This window comes from Stegodyphus dumicola, chromosome 6 (genome assembly GCF_044657685.1).
Source record: "Stegodyphus dumicola isolate Sdum_Otavi_A_Nest chromosome 6, ASM4465768v1".
Lineage (NCBI taxonomy): Eukaryota > Metazoa > Arthropoda > Arachnida > Araneae > Eresidae > Stegodyphus > Stegodyphus dumicola.
In genome coordinates this window covers 193,204,280-193,227,278 of record NC_140773.1, presented here as the reverse complement: position 1 = coordinate 193,227,278, position 22,999 = coordinate 193,204,280, and the positions used below count along the sequence as shown (strand labels likewise).

At 32.5% G+C, this 22,999-nt stretch overlaps 1 protein-coding gene across 4 annotated transcripts in view; it reads left to right on the top strand.

Moving 5' to 3' along the window:
• Window positions 1-17,490, top strand: part of Nprl3 (GATOR complex protein Nprl3) — a 61,918-nt gene extending 44,428 nt beyond the window's left edge. For 3 of the 4 annotated variants that reach the window (XM_035371574.2, XM_035371576.2, XM_035371573.2), the window contains 2 exons: window positions 9,734-9,914; window positions 17,274-17,490. In XM_035371574.2, the coding sequence (XP_035227465.2) occupies window positions 9,734-9,914; window positions 17,274-17,436 (344 nt within the window). In that variant the 3' untranslated portion in view covers window positions 17,437-17,490. The remainder of the gene's footprint in view (window positions 1-9,733; window positions 9,915-17,273) is intronic. The other variant, XM_035371577.2, reaches the window with a different exon arrangement.
• The last annotated feature ends 5,509 nt before the right edge of the window (window positions 17,491-22,999 follow it).

Sequence of the window (22,999 nt, the reverse complement as noted above, 5' to 3'; positions counted from 1 at the left end):
GACAAATTAAGTAAAGCAAAAGTATTTTCTACAATTGATTTGAGATCTGGTTTCTGGCATATCCTGATTCACCCTGCAGATACTGAGAAATTAGCTTTTTTCACGAATTTTGGATTATTCGAATGGTTAAGACTCCTTTTTGGTTTCAAAAATGCTCCTGCAATTTTTAACAGAACAATTTGACGAATATTAACAAAAAATAAAATTAATTTCGCTTGCAGTTACTTTGATGATATAATCGTTTACTCTTCCTCTGAGAAGGAACATTTAGAACATTTAAAAATTTTATTTGAGTTGTTTAAAGAGGAGCATATTAAATTGAATCGAAACAAATGTGTGTTCGCCAGAGATCAGATCACGTTTCTCGGCTATGAAATAAAAAATGGTAGAATAATTCCCGATAACCATAATATAGAAGTTATTAAGAAATTAAAAAACCCCAGTAACACCAAAGAATTACAAAGAGTTTTGGGAAGTGTGAATGTGTATCATAGATTCATTCCGAATTATGCAACTATTAGAACTCCATTAAACAGACTCTTGAAAAAAGATGGCAAGTGGGAATGGGATGACCAATGTCAAAAAGCTTTCGATGAAATGAAAAGAATACTGATTTCCAAACCTGTTTTACAATTGTATGATTCCAGTAGGCCATGTCATATTTTTGTTGACGCTTCTCAAACTGCTGTTGGAGCCGTTTTGAAACAACCAGATGAAAATGATGTGCTTCACCCTGTATCATATCATTCCCGAACTTTAAGAAATTATGAGAAAAATTTATACGATTACTGAGTTAGAATGTTTGGCCATAGTAGATGCCCTAGACAAATTCTATTACTATCTGCATGGACAAAAATTTGTTATACATACGGGCCATGCGGCCCTCGTTTGGCTCAAAAATGTTAAAAATTTAAAAGGTAGACTCTTCCGTTGGTCACTCAAACTAAGTATGTTCAATTATGAACTAAAGTATCAGAAGGGCTCTACCAATATTGAAGCTGACATGCTTTCTAGACATCCTGTTTCACAGCACCTCCAACATTATGTACATTTACTTGATAGAAATGAAATAATCCAACAACAAAAAACTGATAATGTCTGCAGAAAAAATTACCAAGAGATAAATGATATGATGGTAATTAAGAAAAAGAATTTTTATAAAATTGTAGTACCTAAATCTTTAAGATTAAAATTGTTGAATAAAACCCATGAAAATTTTGGTCACCCAGGAGTTCAAATTATGCTTAACTTAATCACCCCTCAATATTATTGGCCTCATATTAGCGAAGATATCGGAAATTTTGTTAAACATTGTCATACTTGTCAACTTAATAAAAAGAAAAAACAGAAAAAAATTGGTCTTATGCAAGACGTACCCCCAACCGACAAACCTTTCGAATGTCTCTCTATTGACACTGTGGAAGGATTTAATTATTATAATTCTACAAAAAAAATATTTACATATAGTTATTGACCATGCAACAAGATATGTCTGGGCTTTTGCCTCTAAAAGTGTAACTTCAGAAACCTATGCCAATTGTCTAAATATTTCAAATACAAGTCCCCAAAAAAATTCTGAGTGACAGGAATGCAGCCTTCACTTCCTCTAGATTCAAAACATTTCTTAAAATGCATAATGTTAAACAACTTTTAACTTCATCTCACCATCCCCAGACAAATGGTAAAGTAGAAAGAGTAAATCAATCAATAGTAAGTTGATTAAAATGTAAATTCTTCTTCTAAAAAAGTGCCATGGACTAAAGTGCTAGAGCAAGTTGTTATCGAATATAACAACTCCCCTCATACAGTAACTAAATTCACCCCAGCATACTTACTATTTGGTAACCTCCCTTTTGAATCTCCAATTGATCAAAATAAATACCCTTCCTTAAATAAAGCAAGGGCTTTAGCAAAGAAAAGAACTATCGAATACCACTGAAAGAATAAAACTAGATATGACATCAGATTTGTAGAATCTAAATTTCAACCTGGAGATTTTGTCCTTTATGAGGAATTCGAATACCCAAATACTAGAAAATTGACTTCACCCTATTCAGGCCCTTATCAGATTATGAATAAATTATCTGAAGTTAATTATGAAATCGACAGGGAAAATTTTCACACGAAGAAACCAACTGAGATTGTACATGCGTCAAAATTAAGGTTCTATTATCCACCCGAGAACTTTAAATTACATCATGAATAAATCAAAATTTATAAATCAATAAACTATCCATAACCCTTCTTTTAGTTTTCATCCTGTTGTCCCCCTTAATAGTTGATTTATCTCTCAGTGTCTGAAAAGTTTGTCTGCCCTTTTCTTTTACTGGGCTCCTTCAGACTTGAGTTTCAAGTTCAATGCACTTTCCGTGTGGGAAACACTCAATTGAGGCTATACTACAAGTAGAGTACTATACCCTCACATTTCCTTGAGCTCATGTTTTCCTATGTTTGTGTTATAAATTGTAGCAACAGTTGAAAAAGTTAAATTTCAGTTGTTGAAACTTCTGAATTTCATTTTATGTTTCTGCAGCATCGTGTACAAAAACTGATATGGATGTTGGAAGTTAAATTTTGTTTTGTTATCATTAATAAGAGAAAAATAGAGTGACAAAATATGTTAAAAACCTAGCAAAATGTGTATTTTCAACAAGAGTATAAGAGCTCTAGTATCGTGACATAAAAACTCAAATGTTTTCAGTGCCAATGCTAATCCATAATTCTAGCGCTAATTAAATGATCCGGAGATCTCCAAAGACCAGTAAAAGACTGAAGATGAGCCTGAATGACAACTCTAATGATTGTACGGACTCATACACAAACTGTGAATGGCATGCCCTAAGATATAAACTTACAAATTCAGTTATATTACTATTTCCTATTGCCGCATAGCTAACCAGCAATATGTTAGTGCTTTATTTGTTCTGCACTTAGTTACTATATTATAATTTCATTAATCATTTATTATATTTTATATACTGTATTAATTATATTCAAATGTTTTATGTCATATTTTATGTAAACATTTTGTGTGCCTTGAGGTAAATCCAATCAGTTTTCCTACTCACTTAATTTCCTAGTAACTAAATTTTCTGCTCTCACTATCTGGACTGTCTTGGGTCGACGGCCGCGACTGCAAGCCTTTTCAGATGGGGGGGGGGATAATCTCTAATGATATTTTTAAATCAATTGATTAAATTAAATTCTATTAATATTGCTTAATAATGTGTTGGCGATTCTCTACCTAAATTGCATCCCTGTTCCTAAATTTTGGCGAAATCCTTTTTTTAGTATAAAATATATTAACCTGTTGGCACCTGCCAAGTCGCCAAACTCATAAATCTGTCATATTACATAAAGTCCTTAAGAACACCCCTGATGAGAAGATAGCATCACCTCGTGATTTCAATTAATATCGCTGATTGGATGAGCCTCGTGGCGCACACATAGGTATAAATAGGGCTTCTGCTGAAGGTACGAGGAGAACGCTTGTGAGATGGATGCTAAAATAAACCTACCACTTTATATTCCAAAATTTGTCTCATTCCTGTTGCCCTGGCTGCACAAAACAAATAATGTATGAGAAATTACATTTCATATATATATATATTTGGCATGTGAATAAGTGATTTTTTTAGAAATTATGTATACCATGTCTGCAAAAGTCCTTACCTGGCCTTTATTTATGCAACCATTATTCATGGACATGTACCATATTTCCTCGTGTTTTCTCCCTAGCTTTTTAGTATCAGGCTCTGAAAGTTTTATAATTATCCATGTAATTGTTCCCTTTCTCAATGCATTTAGAGAACAAGCTCCTCTAAACTTTAAAATGAATTCCTCTGTGTAGTAATTGTTTTCATCTTGCTAACAAAGACAAACTCTTGTAAACTACCTATGGAGGTCATACCAAACCTTTCCCTTCTAACTACTGAAATTTATGCCAGCCTTATACCAGAACCTGATGACAAAGCACAATGAAGCAAACAGAGACTGACATTCAGTCTATGATTTCATTGAGCAAGCACACCTTCTCTGATTATTACACATTCACCTTCTCTGATTATTTATGTCTGATCTGAGCAGTTGAGACAACAATAAAAACAGGTGAGATTTGAGTTACAGAAAAGTAAAAATGAAGATACCATATTAGATATTGTAATATTAATTTTACTATGTATTCTTATGGAATTTAAAGAAATAATTTTGTGATAGTTGCCTGTAGTTTATCCATGACTACTTTTCATTTGTAATATTTTTACTGTAATCACATCCTTCAGAAATTAAATTATATACATAATTCTCCCCTCTTGATTTTCGGGCAATAAAGTTAGTGAAAAGAAGGTACTTCCAATTACCAAAAAGTTGTAAATGACATGGAGATTCATGTACAGTCAAAAGTCTTTAATCCGGACTCATCGGGACTTCGGCGATTCTGGATTATCGGTTTTTCCGGATTATAGATCATCAGTTTAAATCTGGTAAGATGGCATGCAGAAATTATAAAATTAAATATAGAAACCATAATTTATGAAAAAAAGAGCAATTATGATCTAAAGGGTATCAAAATTTACAAAAAAAAAAAAAAAAAAGCTTAATATTTATTTGTTTACTTTATTAAACATTTCTTTCAACACATGCATGCATAAAGCATACATTGCGCATAGTCGAAATTAGAAAATTGCAACCAGAAAACTATTTGATGTGTATTCGGGATATTTATAATGACGAGGAATTTGATTTAAATCATATCAAAGACGGAGTACATCGAGATGAAATACTACATTTAGTAAGGAATTATAAGCCGAATAAAATAAAAACATCTGCCCTGAAGATAAGGATAGTGCTAACAGATCAATTTCCAGTTCATTGCACGCTGCGACGTCCCCCCTCCCCGACAGATCAGGTATACAGGTTGATAAATGATAAACAGGTTTCGGAATGGTTAGAGAAACAAAAGATATGTCTTTATCCATTTTTTGTAGCAATTCCAGTTTTTGTTTGATAGACATCGAAACATGCTTTCGCTTTGTAGATCCTTTGGCAGCTCCAGAATCAGAAATTCTTTTAGACATAATCGAAAGTTCAAGCTTACTTTTATAAAATTGCTCTAACAGTCTGCAAAAAATAATAAGCCGAATCCAATTAGAAGATTAAGGAACAATGAACGCAATCTGCAACATTAACTGAAATAGATAATTAGATAATTTTAGCTTAACTTATACCGTCCGTTATACATTAAACACGCATGCGTAAACGTATTATGCACATGCGTAGATGCATTATGTGTTTATGCATGCGCAGAAAGTTTGTAGCTTTGAGGTCCAGATTATTGACGTCTGGATTAAAGACTTTTGACTATTCATATTTTTAATATTTCTTAATTTGTATAAAAGTACAGAATCAAATTTTTGCATGTTGTTTCGGTACCTATACCTAGATTTACAAACATATTGTTGGTATTAATCAAAAAACACAAGTAAAAACAAAACAAAAAAAGGTTTGACTTTCATACAGCAAAAATTGATCTCTATGTTGCATTTTTCTTTTTCTGACACCAGTTGTTACGTTATTTTCCTTCCTTCACGTTCGTACGGGGTTCATATGGATTTGGAGTGAAAAATGACGACACTACTTGATGAAGTATTGAAACTCAATTTATTAGCCAGTATTGTCAGGACAGCTCCAAAACACGTTTTATAGTCGCTGATGAACTACTGAACTGGACGCTGAACCAGACGCTGACATGATCAGCGACACAGCCTTCAGGTTATCAGGCTATTACCGTGGAGACAGCTTCACTCCAAAGCACCAGAGTACAGCTCCCGACTCTGCTTGGTCGTTCTCGGAACTCCACGTACTCTCAAGACTCTCCATGCTACAACTCACGATGCACTCGACGACACACAGAGCACGGCTCCCGACTCTTCGCTTCAGTCATTCCCAGAGCTCAACACGCTCTCTCGACGATGCACTAACCGCGATACACTAAGAGACTCCTTCAGTGAACTCGACGACCCACTTGGCACTCGCTGCTCGGCTGTCAACTCGATCGACTCCGCAGGGATTGACTCGTTAGACGAGACACCAACTCAATATTAACTATCTCGCACTCTATGTGAGGCACACACTGACTCGCCTTCTTGATGAGGCATTCCCTAACTGCGGGCCAGCAGGGTTTATATAGTTTTCGGCTTGTGTTCAAGAACATTCTGGGCTAAACCAGTAAGAATTCATTCCAGAAGGTTCTCCATCCATCCATGGTATATCTCCAAATGGGCGATTTCTCGCCAAATGTGGCAACCCTGCCCTCCTTGCTATTTTATGGCAACCCTAAAACTGCTTTGCGGGGAAGCCATCTTACCGCGCCTGTACATGTCGTAACAATACAATATTCACATCATTTTAAATTTGCATTAAGGGGTCAGTTAATAAATAAATTTAAATTTTTGTTACATTTGGTATGCTGAAAGAATGTTCATGCAAGTAATTTATAATTTTACAAAGTCGAAAAATCTGTTATTTATACTCTCATACAGTTTTATTACTTTTATAAAAGTAAAACTTTTTTTTTTTTTTTTTTTTTTTTTTTTCATTTTTAACTGTTGCAAATAATATTACTAGTGAGCTATGTGCCAATTCCAGAGTCTGGTAAAACAAAGTTTTGCAAGATCTCCATTTTGAAAAAAAAAAATTATAATTATTAAGATTTTTTCAATGATCTGTATAGAAATGCTTGATATATTTTATTTTTAGTTATTTACAGATGCAAAGGTTTATTCTCCAATTTGTATACAGCTCCTGAATATTATTCTTGATTTTAATATCAAATATCTCAGTCAGTTTTTATTGTACAGCAGTCAAACTTTTTATTTTTTGTAACAAGTACCAAGTTTTCAAAATCTAAGTATAGGGACTGGAAGAGTTAGATTTTGTAAATTTTACAAAATTCACTTAATTTTTACTACTCTTAATTTTAAAATGTCAAAACATAAATTTTTGCATCATTGAAAACATTTTTGTTATTGGAAGAATATGTATATAACCAATGGTTGCAAAAACAAAGGCCATGAAAGGACATTTATGGATACAATATATATATATATATACGTAACACCCTCTAAAAATGAAAGTTTAAACTAAATATATACCCCCCGGTGGAGAAAAAACTACTATCTTATTTTTTATAGATTGTTATCTGTTATGCAAATAAAGATTTAGTCTTAAGTCTTTTGGATATACGTATATTGTAAAAAAAACTTCCCTGATATATGAACCTGTAGCAGCCTATCCCCTCATCCAATTAAAGTAAAATTTCAGAAATTGTTATCTGAAGGTATGCACTCAAGTTTGGAATTATTTAAGACAATTTCCTCTCTCATGGTTATGGTTACAGTGAAAAGGTTTTTGACATTTTCAAACTATATTATTCACATTTTTCGTGCACAAATTGATCAGAGCATTGAAAAACCATATCGATGATGGAACACACGTATGAAGAAAATTGTAAAACTTCGCAGATGATAATGCATTGCATGCGAGAGATTGTTGACAGAAATGCGAAGGTTGAATCGCAGGAGGAATCTGTATAACTTCGTGCTTTATGGCACCTTTGAATTATGGCAAATTTTGTGGATTTGATACATACACCTTAGATTTCAGGTAGCTCCAGAACCCGAAATCCGTTGGAGTGAGGCTGGGGGACCACGGTGGCCATGAAACTACAGAGTTGAGAGAGATGATTCTTTCTCAAAATGTTGTGCATGTTGAAAACTTGTAATTTCAATATAAGTTATTTTTCCACCTCTCCTCTCTTGTGTTGCCATTGGTCTATTTCTTCTTTGCAAATGTTTTAGACTGGCAATTTACATCGTACAAGTGTAATTCTAATGTTATTTATGGGTTTTCAATGCACTGATCAATTCACACAGGAAAAAGTGGTTGTTGCCTTTCGAAATTCAAGAGAGCTGTACTGTTTTAAATCATCACAATCTGGAGCATTACCTTCAGATAACAATATCTGAAATTTCATTTCGATTGGTTGAGCAAATAAGCCACTAGAGGTTTGTATATGAGGAAAGTTTTTTTTTTTTTTTATGGCCACCCTGTATATTATACAGGATGTCTCCAAAATATAACAATAAACTTTTAGGGGAGGTAGGTACATCATAAAAAATTGAGAATTGCATACGAACCCATGCCCAGAAACATCATCATATGCTGCTAGGAGTGCTCTACACAAGAGTGCTGGAGGGGAAAGTGAGGATTTCCTCTTTTAGGAGGTAGCCAGCGTATGAAGAGCATGCAGTGGTATATGAATGGTAAGCTTGCATATATGCACTTAGTAAATGGAATAGCTAAGGAAGAGCCACTGAATGAGTTTATCGAGAATGCTTCCCAGACAGTGATGTCCCAGTTCCCACAGTGTGTTTGCATGTGTGCATTGAAATTTGTGTGAGTACAGGTCATTAAGAAGTAGCTGGATTAATGAGGACAGGCCATGATCTACACTTTCAGTCGTTATGGAAGATAATTTTTAGATGCCATGGAGACTAATACCACTACCAGCATATGTGCCATTGCCACTGCCTTAGCATGTTTTAAACGCTGAATCCTTATACACCTTTCATTTCCAAAGTGTTCAGTTACCATTTCTTGATGATCATCCTGCACATGTACGTTTCGTGTAGTGGTTTCTGGAATAAAGTGTCCGAGTTGTGAATTTCCCAGCTTATATTTTGTTCACTGGTGAAGCCATATTCAATAGGGATGGTGTATTCAATCATCAAAATGTGCATTTGGGAGCTTAAGGGAACCTCCCGGAGCTGTGTGTGGTACCACATAGCACAACATTGCTTCATTGTAAATGTGTGTGCAAGTTTGGTCAGTGACTACTTGATTGGGTCATACCTTTTTACCACCCCACATAATCTTCGCAAATTATTGCATCTTTTTGGAGTAAGTTCTTTCCGTCTTACTTGATGATGTTCCAGCAATTACGAGACACAAAATGTTATTCCAACATGATGGAGTCCTGCTCATTTTGGACCGGCTGTTTGTAGGCATTTGAACAGGACATTCCCGCATTGATGGCTTGGACATAATAAACCGATTTCCTGGCTTCCACACTCACTTGAACCTTGATTTCTTTCTGTGGGGAGCCCTCAAAGCTATCATGTATCATGATTCTGTGGAAATGGATCTCATGGCAAAACTCATCTGCACTGCTACTACGATCAACAAAACTTCCGATGTGTTCAACCATTTTCGACAGTTAATGTTCCATTTGATGTCTGATGGTGCAAACTTCGATCTTCTGTTCTAACATTAGAACTGTATTCCTCTCGTATGCCATTTGACTCATAATGTCCAATAAATGTTTCAAATTGATCAATCTCTTTTATTCTTTCCAGTTTTCTACCTCTGCTGTCACTTACCCCTGGCGTATCTGGTCATTGAGTTGCTATGCAATTTTCAATCCTTTTGATATACTAACCTCTCCAAAACAGTTTGTTGCTACATTTTTAAGACAACCTGTTTATGTAAGTTTATATTGTAATGCTTATGTATGTTTCAAATCCTCTTTAAATCAAGTATTATTGTACAATAATTAAATAACTGGTAATTTAAGTATTTTCAGTCGCTTTCACAACTGATAAAGAGAAAGAATTTAATTTCACGTGCTGTTTGTATATTTTTTAATGAAAATTTTTATGTTTCTCTAATATTACAGACCAAAGTGAAGAATCACTTCTTAGTCCTTCGCATTCTAAAGCTTCAAGTGTCTCTGAAGAAGATTTATCCTTGCGAGAGCAGGATTCTATGCGTTTAGCAAATCTGACACCATCTGAACAAAATAGTATTCTAAGAAATGTCTCAAGCAACAGCAAAGATGACCTAAAGAATTTTTTTAGGTTCTGTTTTTATATTGTTTTGTTAAAATTTATCAGTTGCTTTTAATAAAAATGCTGCAGTCTGTTCAACACAAGATGAGAGTATAACTCAGCTGCTAGGAAGAGGAGTTTGTTTCACCATGGGAAGGGATCCAAAGATCCCATGCAATGTCGCAAACAAGTGAATCCAAAATCTATTGCTATAGAGTAGTGATGTTAGAGTCAAATTGTATGCGGATTGAATAGATAATGTAAAAGCAGCCGACGAGCCAGATTTTTTTTTCTTTTCTTTATCCTTCCTTTTTTTTTTATAAAAGGAAATATTTTATTTACAAAATAAAAAATATTTAAATAAATTTTAAATTTTGCTTACTAAATATTTATTATACAATAGTGATCATTGTAATAATATTGCAAAGGGAAAAATTCAAATTTATATTTATTTCTATCTGAAATTTAAAGTTTGGTACCTATAAGACATTTTCATTGGTTATAATTTATAATTCAAATATACTGACAGCGAAATATTATGTTCTTAGCTTGACATTTCTTTCAAATAATTTTGATATTGTCGTTAAATAATGTGTTTTAAATAATTTGTATATAAATGTATTCCTAAACAAAGCAATTATTCCTTCTGCAAAAATCCATAACTGAGCTTATTTATTTTTTAACAAATACAAATAAAAGTTAATAAAAACTCTAACATCAAATCTTTGAATAAGATTTATGTTACATTGTGAATAAATTAGCCACATTTATAGATTTTCTGGTGTATTGTTATATTCATTTTTAATGCAATTGAAAAAAAAAAAATGAAAACTTGGACTTGAAGTAAAAATCCTCAAATCTTTGCAACACTGTAATTGAAGTGTCTTTACAGACTGCATAAAATTGCTTTCCGGGCCACCAGTTTTACAACCATATTATACATCATTCACCTGTAGTCCCTGTTTACCAGCATAAAATGCTTGAATCGTCTTATATTTTGTAATGAAGGCATGGCTAAGCCGGTTTTTGTGGACAACATACAGTTTATCCTTCAAGAACCCAAGACATAAAGCAGCGGTTCTCAACCTTTTGACTGACACGTACCATCTAAACAAAAATTGAAAACCTTTAGTACCACCACTACAAAGTACTACTGCCACCACCACTCTTGAACAAAGATCAGATCACAAAAATTTAAGAGTGTTAAAAAAAAACTCAGGATGTTGGGGTTTTAATTTTTGAATTTAATAATTAAAAATACTTTGCTTTTATGCATGCCACCTATTTTTCTCTTGCGCACCACCAGTGGTACGTGTACCACCGGTTGAGAACCCCTGTCTTAAAGGGTCCTATTACTCTCATCCTTTGCTATTAATTCATTTTAATTTACTTTTTTAAAATAATTTTCATAGTTTATTTAAAAAAAGCACCAATATATAAGGCAGGATCAAATGGAAACAGAACAATAGCCATCAAATGAAAAGGTGTTATTTATTTTCAAATGTATTCACCAAAATTATCCAAGCAGTTGTCCCACTGTTCCACAAAATGGTGAATACCTCATTCATAGGAAGAGTTTGGTTAAAGTTGAAACTAGTCTTGAACTGTGTCCATGTTTTTGCTGTCCAGGTGTGAGTGAAATGGAAACAGAACAGTGGCCATAATTTGATATTTTTACATGACTGTCGTGAATTGTGTGTAAAGGAAGTGCCGGAGCTAAGAAAGACAACCTCTATTGCAGAATGGATTTGCGCTAGATAAACGTGCTGGTGATCAGCCAACTGTGTCATCCGGCAGACAATCATTTGTCATTTCATCCATGTCTGCATAATGTTTGCAACTAAAAAAGAGCAACATGGTGTTACTCGATTTTTAGCGATAAAAGGTGTTTGAGTTTGTGAAGTGTATTGGCAAATGAAAACAGTGTACAAAGAACACTCACTGTCACTGACTCTTGTGCAGGACTAGCACAAGCATTTCCACAAGGGCCGGATAATCTTTGAAAGATGATCCACAACCTGATCAAATTCACCTTGTCATCACAAATGCTTTGGTTAATGAAGTTGACCAGATCATCCATGCAGATAGACTGTGCATAATAAAGGACATCAACAAGGAGGTGAATTTGAGTTTCGACTCTGTTCGTGCCATCATTACAGAGAAACTGCATTACGGGAAACTAAGTGCATAGTGGGTATCACACAGTCTCATAATCAGAGGTGGCTTCGCATGAGATTGTCCTTGCAGCATCTTCTCCAATATCATCAGTTTGTCCAAAAAATTGTTCTATAGAACAATTTTTTGGACAAAGTGATGGACAAGTTTCTGGTTGTAGAACAATTTTTTGGACAAAGTGATGGACAAGTTTCTGGTTGGATGTGATGAATCCAGGTACCGTCACTACCAACCAGATAGTAAATGACAAAACCAGTAGTGGAAACATCCCAGCTCCCCATCGCCTAAGAAGTCCAGGATGATGAAGAGTATGGAAAAAATCATGTTGACTTTTTATGTGAAAAGCCTACTTCTCATTAAGTTCCTGGCCCTAGTTCAAACAATCAAAGCTGCTCAGTACTGTAATATCCCAGAATGTTTGCGTGCAGCAACCAAGTGGTGGCCAGGTATTTTGTGAAGTGCTTTAGCTCAACAACAATATGCGCCCACTCGCACATTGAACATGCTTGCACGATTTCTATGGAGTGTGTTGGAATACTCACCATACAGCCCCAACCTTTCATCATATGACTTTTACATCTTTGGTTCACTGAAAAAGGCATCGCAGGTCGACGTTTTCACTTGGACAGTGAAGTCATGGACACAGTTCGAAACTGATTTCAGTCTCAGCCAAACTCTTTCTACAAATGAGCTGTTCAGCACTTGGTACAACAGTGGGTAAGTGCATGTATGGTTTTGGTGATTACATTTTAAAATAAATAATACCTTTTCATTTTGTGGCTGCTGTTCTGTTTTCATTTTATCCACCCTTAAAAATGTTTAGCAACGAAGTTTGAGACTCAATATGGAAAACTTTCATTAAATGGCAGCATCTCTAAGATACATACACTCATTAGATTTAGGTAGTAAGATGAATACTGCTAATTTGACTTGCATGTAAATCTTAGTGAGTGGGATGGCTGCTTAAAGTTTTCATAGTTTTTCCCATGTCTAGTACAAATATGAGCCATTTCCACATAGAAAGTTCTATACAGAGGCATCCTTCCTCTTCAGTAGGTAACCCTAATATGCTTTGACATTATCCAGTTCTGCTCGATCTCTTAAGGTGCATGAATAATTTAAATTTATTTGTATGAAATTCAGAGCAAGTAAATATGTGTGTTAAAAAAAGTATTTTTTTTATTTTGTTTACCCTTTGGTAATTCTGTTTTCACTGCAACTGATAGAAGAAAGGATATCAATATATATATCTTAAATATATATAAATCTGGTATTTAGTTTTAAATACATTTCTTCTTTTTCAAATACCGCTATTTCTTCAAGTGAGTTACAAGAGGAACAGATATACCATGCATCTAATACAGCTTCACTCATATATTTTCTTCATAAGTCAGTTAAAGAAAAATTTGCAGTGCAAGACACTTTTTCACTATTATTTCAGCTAATGTCACATTAAACATGTTATGAAGTGTGAAGCATCAACTATGCAGATATAATTAGTATGCGAGTCAAAGCTATATTCTATTCAGAATGAAAATCCTGATTTAAAAAAAAAAAAGCAATACCAATGCATCTGTTAGAAAAGTGGCAATCAAATGAGTTTTAAAAGAAGCTATTGATCAATATATTGAATGCAGATAGCTTCAGGTCATTGTGCTACAGTTAATCTTTTTTTTTTTTTTTTTTTTTTTTTTTTTTTTTTTTTAATAAGAGGTGAGGTTGTAGGCAGTTAACTGAATGGAAAATAATTCTATTAATGTAAGAAGCATCTGTAATAAATCATTTCATTTTACAAAACTTATTACTTTTGAATACCATTGTTAATGTTACCCAGGTTGATTAAAAATGTTGATGAATCACTGTATGCATCTTGCACATAAAAGTTTAGTGTAAAATATTTTTTTATCATTGGGTGCAATTTGTGAATAATTATATAGACCATTCAAAGAATATTTCAGATTTTTAGAAAGGAAATAAATATTTACACAATTTAGTATGCAAAAATTTGTATGATTTTGGTTTTTATAATTCTCAATGCCCTTTGATGTATTTTTATTATTTCAAATCAAATTTATTTTATCTGTTCTCATTTAAGATTTTTTTTCCTTATGTATGTGCTCAGAATTTGTTAATAATCAGCTAATTCTAATTGGCTGATCTTCCGGCCAGCATGACATTTTGGCATGATTGAATATCTATCTGTTTTCTAATCAGTTATAAAAAGCTGCTTGGAAGCTTTCTTAGTATCACCAGCATGATGTCTACTAAATACACCAGAGATTACCTATCTCCTCATCTATTATATTAATAAAAATTCTCCTTCATTTTATCTGATAGTATATGTTTGAATATTATATGGAATCTTTAAGTAGGTGTAGCCTCACTAGAAGTCGAGTGATAAAACTTCAGTTTGTTGATACTTGATCGAAGTTAAAGTTCCAGCAGACAGGCTAGTTTCATGGAATTTTTGGAATTTTTTTTTTTTCTGAGTATAACATGAATATAAGCCAGGTTTCTTTAAAAAAATTTTCATAAAAGTATTTATCTTTTTAGGCAAATAGACATCTAGTAATTTGTCATAAGTTAAATAATTCAATTACTAGGTATAGCTTTTCAAATATTTTATCGTACGGCTGTGCTTAAAAAAAAAAAAAGAAAGAAAGAAAAGAAAAAAGAAGATTTGAATATAAAAGATATGGCTACAATCATAAAGAAATCCTTAGCTATACCATATCAAAAATTCAACCTTTTCACGTAATAAAGTTCATAATCATGGCATATCATTCTGTATCTCCCGTTCTAGTGAGGGAACTGACAAACACTTCTATTTTTCATGTCTGAAAAGGGTGTGTGTATATATATATGTGTGTGTGTGTGTAGTAATTTAAATGTGTATGTGAAAACATTGAGACTTGTTGGGAGCTTTGAAAAGCTTCGAAATCCATTGGGGAAAGTTTCATCGCATTTACAATCCTGGGCAACTTTTTGTAAAAATTGTCATGATTTTAAAATGCATAGATGAAGGCACTGGAAACTTTTAACAGCTTTCATTATTGCTTCATAGCTGAGGGTGAGGGCTTGATGAAGCAGATAACAAAACTAAATTGAAGAATCACCATCTTTATTTTTACACATCTCAAATCATCTTTCAGCAGACAAATTTACTTTTAAATCATATTTGAATACAATAATTTCTTATATACACAGATAGAGGTATACTACGTAACGTCGGGCAGGAAAGCATAAGCGACGCAGAGTTGTTTGCATATCAGAAGTCAGGATAAAAAAAGGGACGTAGTTCCTCGCAAAGCCGTATTTATACTACGAAGATTCAGAAAGTACTGTAAGCTATGATTGGTCAATATTAGTTTTAGTTACTTTTTCCAAGCAGTGTTATGTAATTTGGAATGATCTCGAATTTAGGAAAACAGATGAATTCATGGGGAGAGCACCAAATCTAGAAATGTTAATATTGAGGTTGCCAATTATTTTTAAAAGCAGCTATCATATTTTGTTACATCTTACATATATATATATAAACAGAGTGATTAAAAACTAGAGGAACAACTTCTAGGAGGGGTAGAGTAGAGGGATATTAAAGGCTGTCGCATGAAAACCATTGACAACCACTTGCAGAGGTGTTAAGATAGAAAATATGAATATATCATGATCAAAAATTGACATTAAAAGACTATTAGCTTAAAATAAGTCATGACTTTCCTGATAATAAAGTTGCAGGAAGTTTCATAGCATGGATGCTGCATAGACTGCCAGACGTTTTGAAATATGCTGAGCATCTGTTGAATGTTTGCAACAGCCATGAAGATGCCCTATTTCAAATAAAACCATAGGTTGTTCTTTGGAATTCTGTTTCAGGTGGAACTTTAGCAGTTAGCAAGGCCCAGTGACACCTAATATGCATAACTGGGTGCATAGGTGTCAGCTTTACTTCAACCTGTATCTGTTTGTCATAAAGTACCACCCAAAAGGGATAGTGTTTAGAGACTGACTGCTGTACTGAATGGTACCGGATTTCAAATTCCAGGAAAGGCATAAATGCTTGTTAGTGTCTGTACGACAAAGAGGCACTCAAAATAGACAGCAAGCCGATATTCTCTCAATAGGTTGGTGATAGCGGAAAAGCATGGAAGATCCTCGCACTGCACCCATGGTGTTTTCTCTCAGAGTTCCATCTGGGGTAGAAACTTAGCAAATCCCGTCAATACCTAATATATTTAACTGGATGCACAGGTGCCGGTCTTGCTCCACTCTATACCTGTTTATCATAAAGCAAAGTAATTTAGAATATGTAATTTATCCAATTTACTGAGGGTTTTGCAATTCTCAGAATGTTATATAAATGTGAAAGTCCAAGAACTTTGTGTAATATGCCATTATTGAAGTTTCGAAGTGAGATTAAATATAAAAAATCATACACTTTCAAACTTTGTACTGTTGAATATTTTACCTCAATACATATTTATATGTATCTTTGTAATATTTGTTTCATATATTTCTCACTTGATGATATTCAAATGATATCTTACATAGAGAAACAAGTGTCAAGAATATATAAGTTATGAAATCTGAAGGGTAGAGTAAAATGTTAGCTAAATAAATATTAGATAAAAAAAATAATTTATTTTTGATTTTTATGTATACACATCTCATTTAAAATCATTTGCTGGGAATGCAAAAAAATTTTAATGTGTAAAATTTCGTAACATTCCCATAGCTTAGCCTTAATTCCCCTAGCCTTAATCAAATGTTTCATTTCTTCTGCTGTGTCTGTTTGATTTAATAGATAAATTTACTCATTTGAATCTTAATTTTTCTTTGGTACAAGAATTTTTTACTTTTGTAGTTCAGTTTCATTATACTTTATATCAAATTAAATAATGTTTAAAACCAATTTGTACAAAATATGTATTGGATAATGTAATAAATCTGTCTGCAAAGGTTTCACTTAAAACTAATGTCACTAAAAATGTTTAGTGCACAGCATACTCTTTCATACAGTAAAATTAAAAGATCATGCCTGCTTTAAATATCTATAAGATTTGAGATCGTATGAATTCTTATCAGGTCTGCTGGCAAAATTTAAAAAAAAAAAGAAAAAGTTTTTATAGTTTTTTTCATTCTTTATATTATTTGAGAAATCATATATATGACTAGTGCAAGAACTAAATTAACGATTATAAAATCTCTTTACAGATTTCATCCGTATTTCGATGGGAAGCATCACTTAGAAGAAATTATGTATTGTGAAAATATAAGGAGATCACATCTTTTATCTTTGCTTGAGAAATTCCGCAATATATTGATAACTTGCCAATTTGAAGATGCAGCTGTTGCTGCTTTAAATAAGCGAATGTGATACAAATGTAGACTTCTGTGTATATTTTTAAAATAAAAACTAAATTATTTTCAATATCTTAAAATTTTCTGTAATAAAATATAAATTATGAGGGTAATTTTCCTGTACATTAAAGTAGCAGGTATATATGGTCATCAGCTATCATAACACAACTACACAGTCTGTGTTTTTAAATGCTGATCTATTTAATATAGCATGCAAGGTACCAATGCTGTAAAGACTTTTTTTATGTAATTTTTCTTTGCAGCTATGATGTGGTCACAAAATGAAAAATACCTTCATGGTATTAACGCGTAATGAGCGTGTTTTACAAAAAATTTGATATGAATTTCTTAATTTTTAGAGAATTTTTGGAAAAACAGTAAAAACAAAATTATTTGAATTTCCTAATTTTGAGAAATTTGAAGTCTTTCTCTTAACATGTTTATCTTCCTTTTATTTTCTCTCCTTTTCATTTGACACAAGCATGGAAAATTGTAAAAATGATTCTAATCTTGTCACATGGATAGAAAAGAATCTTTCCATTAAGAAAGAAATATAAAAATGACAATTTAAAAATTCATCTTGTATGTCTGAGTGCACCATACACAGGACTGATACAAGGCTTTTGCAAACTGTGTGGACCCTAAATCTTGTTGTTCGGTGCCTCCTTCTGTCTCTTCTACATATGTGGTTTTTTAGAATAACACAAATCTTTAGTTAAATCTGAAAATTTTAAAATGAAGAGAGAAACTTATTGCAGAAGAATATGATTATATAAAAAGAAAGAAAACTGTTCTTCAAAGGTATATTATTGAAACATTATCAAACTAGAAGACAAAGCAGAGGTTAGTGGGAGTATTCAATTGTTTATTGAGACAAATAAACTTAGAAAAGATGCTAAAATAAGTGCTATAAATTAGCTAAAATATTTCAAATATTTTATCGTGTGTGTGTTTTGTACTTATTAATGTATATTAATGGATCCTAATATCAGTTTAGAATTGGTTTCAAAATTAAATGTATAATTATGTTATTTTAATTTGTAAAATGGTCTTAGATTTTGATATTAATAGTGCTTTTTTAATGAATATTTTTAGAAGTGACCCTGTAAATCTATAATAACTACATAATACAAGGTATTCAACTACATAATTTAATTAGTTATAACTAACTCCTCATTCTTAATAGTTCTCTGTACATGTTAAGGGGAGTTATTATCTTTCTAAATCCTTACTATGGACACAATACAAAAATGTAAATATTAACATAAAAATTTTATAATGTTTCTAACTACTTTAAGTATGCTTGACTTCGTAGAAACCTAGTTGAACTATGTAACGACTTACCGCTAAATAAGAAGCTAATCTAATGCTCAACTAAGCCAGAGCTGTACAAAATTATCTAACATAGTTAGCCTTTAATTAAATTAAGCAGCAAATATCAGCAGGCTAGTACAATACGGCCAAGCGTAATTAGCTTAAAAGCAGCTTGAACGGCAAACATGCGCCACTAAGGACTCCTAAGCTCTTCTCTTGAAGTTCCAGTTTTGGTGCTTAGCCGCGAATAGCTTATGTTGTGCTTGCTTTGATCCGGCTATCGTCAAGTAGCATGCTTCTTGGAGCACTGGAAGTAGTTGAATGCTGCAGTGTGGGTCCAGAGGACAAACTAGGAAGTGGAAATTATCTTTGAAGTAAGTGAAACTTTCTTTAAATACTCTACCTCATTTACAAATAATGCAATGCTAAAACTTATTCTGGTAAACAGATGTAGATGGGAAACGAGAATTTAAAGGAAAAGGTTTGGTCCACCAGTGGGTGAGCGATAAAAGCCACTGAACGCTGGTAGTTCGGTCAAGGGTTCGAGTCCTGGTGAACAGGCTGGCTGCATGGGTGTTTTCATGGTTTTTCCCATGTGTAACATGGATATGAGCCAATTTCCCTTAAAAAGACCTCCATGGGACATCCCTCCCTTTCCATGCAGTGCCTAAGGCTGGATCATGTAATAAAAAAAAAAAAAGGAAAGGGTTTCAAAATTTAAAATAATTATTAGAAAATTAAAATAATCCTTGCACTTTATTACTTACAGCTAGTGAGACCTAAAATTACACAAAACAATTTATCACCTTCAGCAGTTTATTAGAATTTTATATTAACTAGTTATAATTCCAGCAACTCTATGCAAACTGGATAAGATAGACAAAATGTTACTAATTTTCAATGCTTACCAACTGTGTCAATATCCTGCTGTCTCTCTCTAGCCAATGCTGATTATGATTTTACTCTTCATTTTAACCTAAGCCACTGGAAATAAAATCCATGGAGGTAGGAAGTAAGATGGAGTCGCCCTAAACAAGCTTCTCCCGTACCCTGCTCTGAAGCACCGGCGATCCCTACGTGGTGACCAAAACATTGGGTCATTTACCATTGAGTTCTATGGGATTTGACGCGTTCGGGTGTAAATATTTTGTAATTACGTCGTAAATATACATATAAATGTATATATTTTCTTTTTCTACAACACTTCAGAGTCCTAGATATGTGAAAACAACATATTTTTAAACAACATTTCATTCTGAACGGAATTAAATGCTATACTTTTCACAGGACAGTTTTCTCAGAATGGTTTAATTTGAATGAAATATTTTCACAAGTTTTCGTTAATTACATTAGAAAAAAAATTAAGGTAATTCAATTTTATTCGGTTAAGGTACAAAAATTAAGATCAAAGTTTATTGTATTATTAATATTAAAATTATGCATTATTTCTTTTCTATTTATAGAACTTCCTAAAATACTTTCTTAAATATGACATGATTTTTTGGCTTCTGAGGCATCTTTTAAATCGAAAAAAGTAAGTCAATTTATAATTAATGCTCTATTCGGTTCATTTTAAATTAGAGAATTATTAGGAATTAGCGAAATACTTATTTAAAGTATTTCGCTAATTCCTAATAATTAAATAGTACTTGACTTTCTCTGAACATTTCTGAAAGGGAATAAAATAAGTTTTTTTTTTTTTTTTTTTTTTTTTTTTTTTTTAAGTATTATTTAAAACTTGTAACTGAGTTATTATAAAATGTAAGGGGAATAATTCTTTTATACTTATCAGATCTTTTTTTTACCCTTCATTTCAACAATACATATTCCAAAACTCTTTATTACGTTCTTAAGTGCGCATCTCATAGCATTTGCTTTACAATACCTTTTAACAGATTGCTTTCCAATACGAACAATTCTTGCTTAAATGGTTTTATAACGTATTTGTCAACAGGATTTCAATTTATGTTTACAATTCAATATTAAGGTTATTATATATTTAGATAACATTTATAATCATTATAAATTAGATACATTTAATCATTAGATTTCTTCACAGTACTTTCACAGTTGTTTATAAGTGAATAAATTCTTCATTTCAAATGCATTTATAAATAATTTAATGAATATTTAAGTATTTTGTCAAAGGCAGATACATGCTTTTTGCAAGCACATGCATAAATACCCATACATATTTCCTATTTTTCATTTCCGGCATGTGCAAATCTTTAATTTCTGTGCATTCACTATGTTTTTCATGTAAAGTAATTTACACTAATTTAGCATACACCCGAAAGTTTTACATAAAAAATGTATATGAATATAATTTGAATGAAAATTATAAGTATTATTTTTAATACCCACTCAAAGGTCAGTTTTTCTTCAAAATTCCTCCACTATGGCATCTCTGTCTTTAGGCAGATAGCCCTTGCATGCGTTACTCTATTTAATAAAAACTTAATCTGACCTATGTGCCTAATTACAAATATTTTAACATACATAATTTTATATTTATAAAACGTGTAGGTCCAAAGTGATTATTTTTCAGATATATAAAATTAAAACGATGGGTTTAAAATGAGCAGCAGTAAAGCCTCTCCTCTAAAAAATTTTAAAAGGTACACGTTACAATAATATATGGATGTGAAAAAAGTTTGTTTTATTTAAAACATTTTGACGTTTGGAAAATAAAATAAAAGTAGCGAATACTCTATCAAGGGTATTGAAAGACGTATACAATTTTAAATGTACCGTAAGGTATTTTTCATTCTTTAAGCATAACATTTTTCTTAAAATCTATATTTTTGTAGTGCAACAGCTTATAATTTTATAAAACAAATTCATAATCAAAATCACTGTTGTTAGTTATCGAAAAATAACCAAGATGTGATTTTTGCGTAAATGTCACTAAACTATACAAATTGCTATTATCCATCACACTATGAATGTTTCTTTCATGCGAAAGTGTCCCTTTTTCGATTTCTATGGAACTGTCGTGTGTCGAAATACTATCAGAATCTTGTCAAGCGAGCTTCTGAATGTGAACCAAAAACACCCCATCTGGTGACCCAAGCTTCAAAGCAGTGCTTCACTTTTAGCGTGGGTTGGCCCCTCCTCCCTTTCCTACCTCCATGATAAAATCTGCATGAATCTCTGGACTGAGTATATGACAAAATGAGGTACAAAATAACAAATCACCGTAAACATATTTGTAAATAAAACTTAAAGCATCATTAATCAACTTTAAAACATGTGAGACTATTTTAAATGTAAATAAATAAAGGTTTCAAGAAATTTTGTATTTTAATACTAGTTGCTTGATAAATTTTACAAAGTTGGTTTTGTTATATTAAATATTAGATTATAGATCATGTTTAATAATAATGCATCCTACTTAGAGAACTGTTTTGTTCTTAGAATGTATTGCAAAAAAGAAGTTTGGGCATAGATAGTTGTTTTAATTTATTCAATTCCCATTTGTTGATAGGTTCTTAATTTCTTTTTCTTTTGATGGTCTTTAAAAGTACTTAGTAGATATGACATACCAGTTTTTTTCTTTTCTGTGATTCTTCATTCAATATTTACATGTTTTCGCGAGATAATTTTTTAATCACATCAGATATAGCTAGCCAAATTTCTGGTCCCTTGAAATTCATTACAGTCGAATTTGGCTGTATTAACTCTCTGCATCCAACAGCCACCACTGTTGTGAAAATATGAGTTTTTTCCAATACACTTCAGTCACTGTTGGCGTGTAATTAACAAAAGCAACCAAAAGAAAATTTGAGCAAAAAATTATATTTCTTATTACAAAAATTACCTTTATAGCAATCTAAAGCAGTTTTACGCCTTTCACACAGCTAGATATAGGTAAAAGTAGATGAGGCATTACTGTTTATACAGGTATAGTTTCCACCACAATACAATACTAGGAAGAAGATTCCCAGTTCCCAACTATACTCCCGCCAACCCGATTTTCAACATATTTCTCCTGACTTTATGTTATTTTTAAAATTTCTCACAAGTTTTATGTAGCCTGGCTTATTACTTAATTACCTGCACCCCAAAAAAAATGATTCTGGGTATCTGAAACCATTTGTTTTTTCCTCTCTCTCTATGTATATATATAAATGAAAATCGAAGTCATTTCATCAGTGAGAAGTGGCACGTTTCTGCTTTGTATGCAAGTCTGAAAACATCATGTTCTAGTTTTCCAATGAGAATAAAGCGCCACTGCGGGTCATCTAGCATATATTAGCCACTGA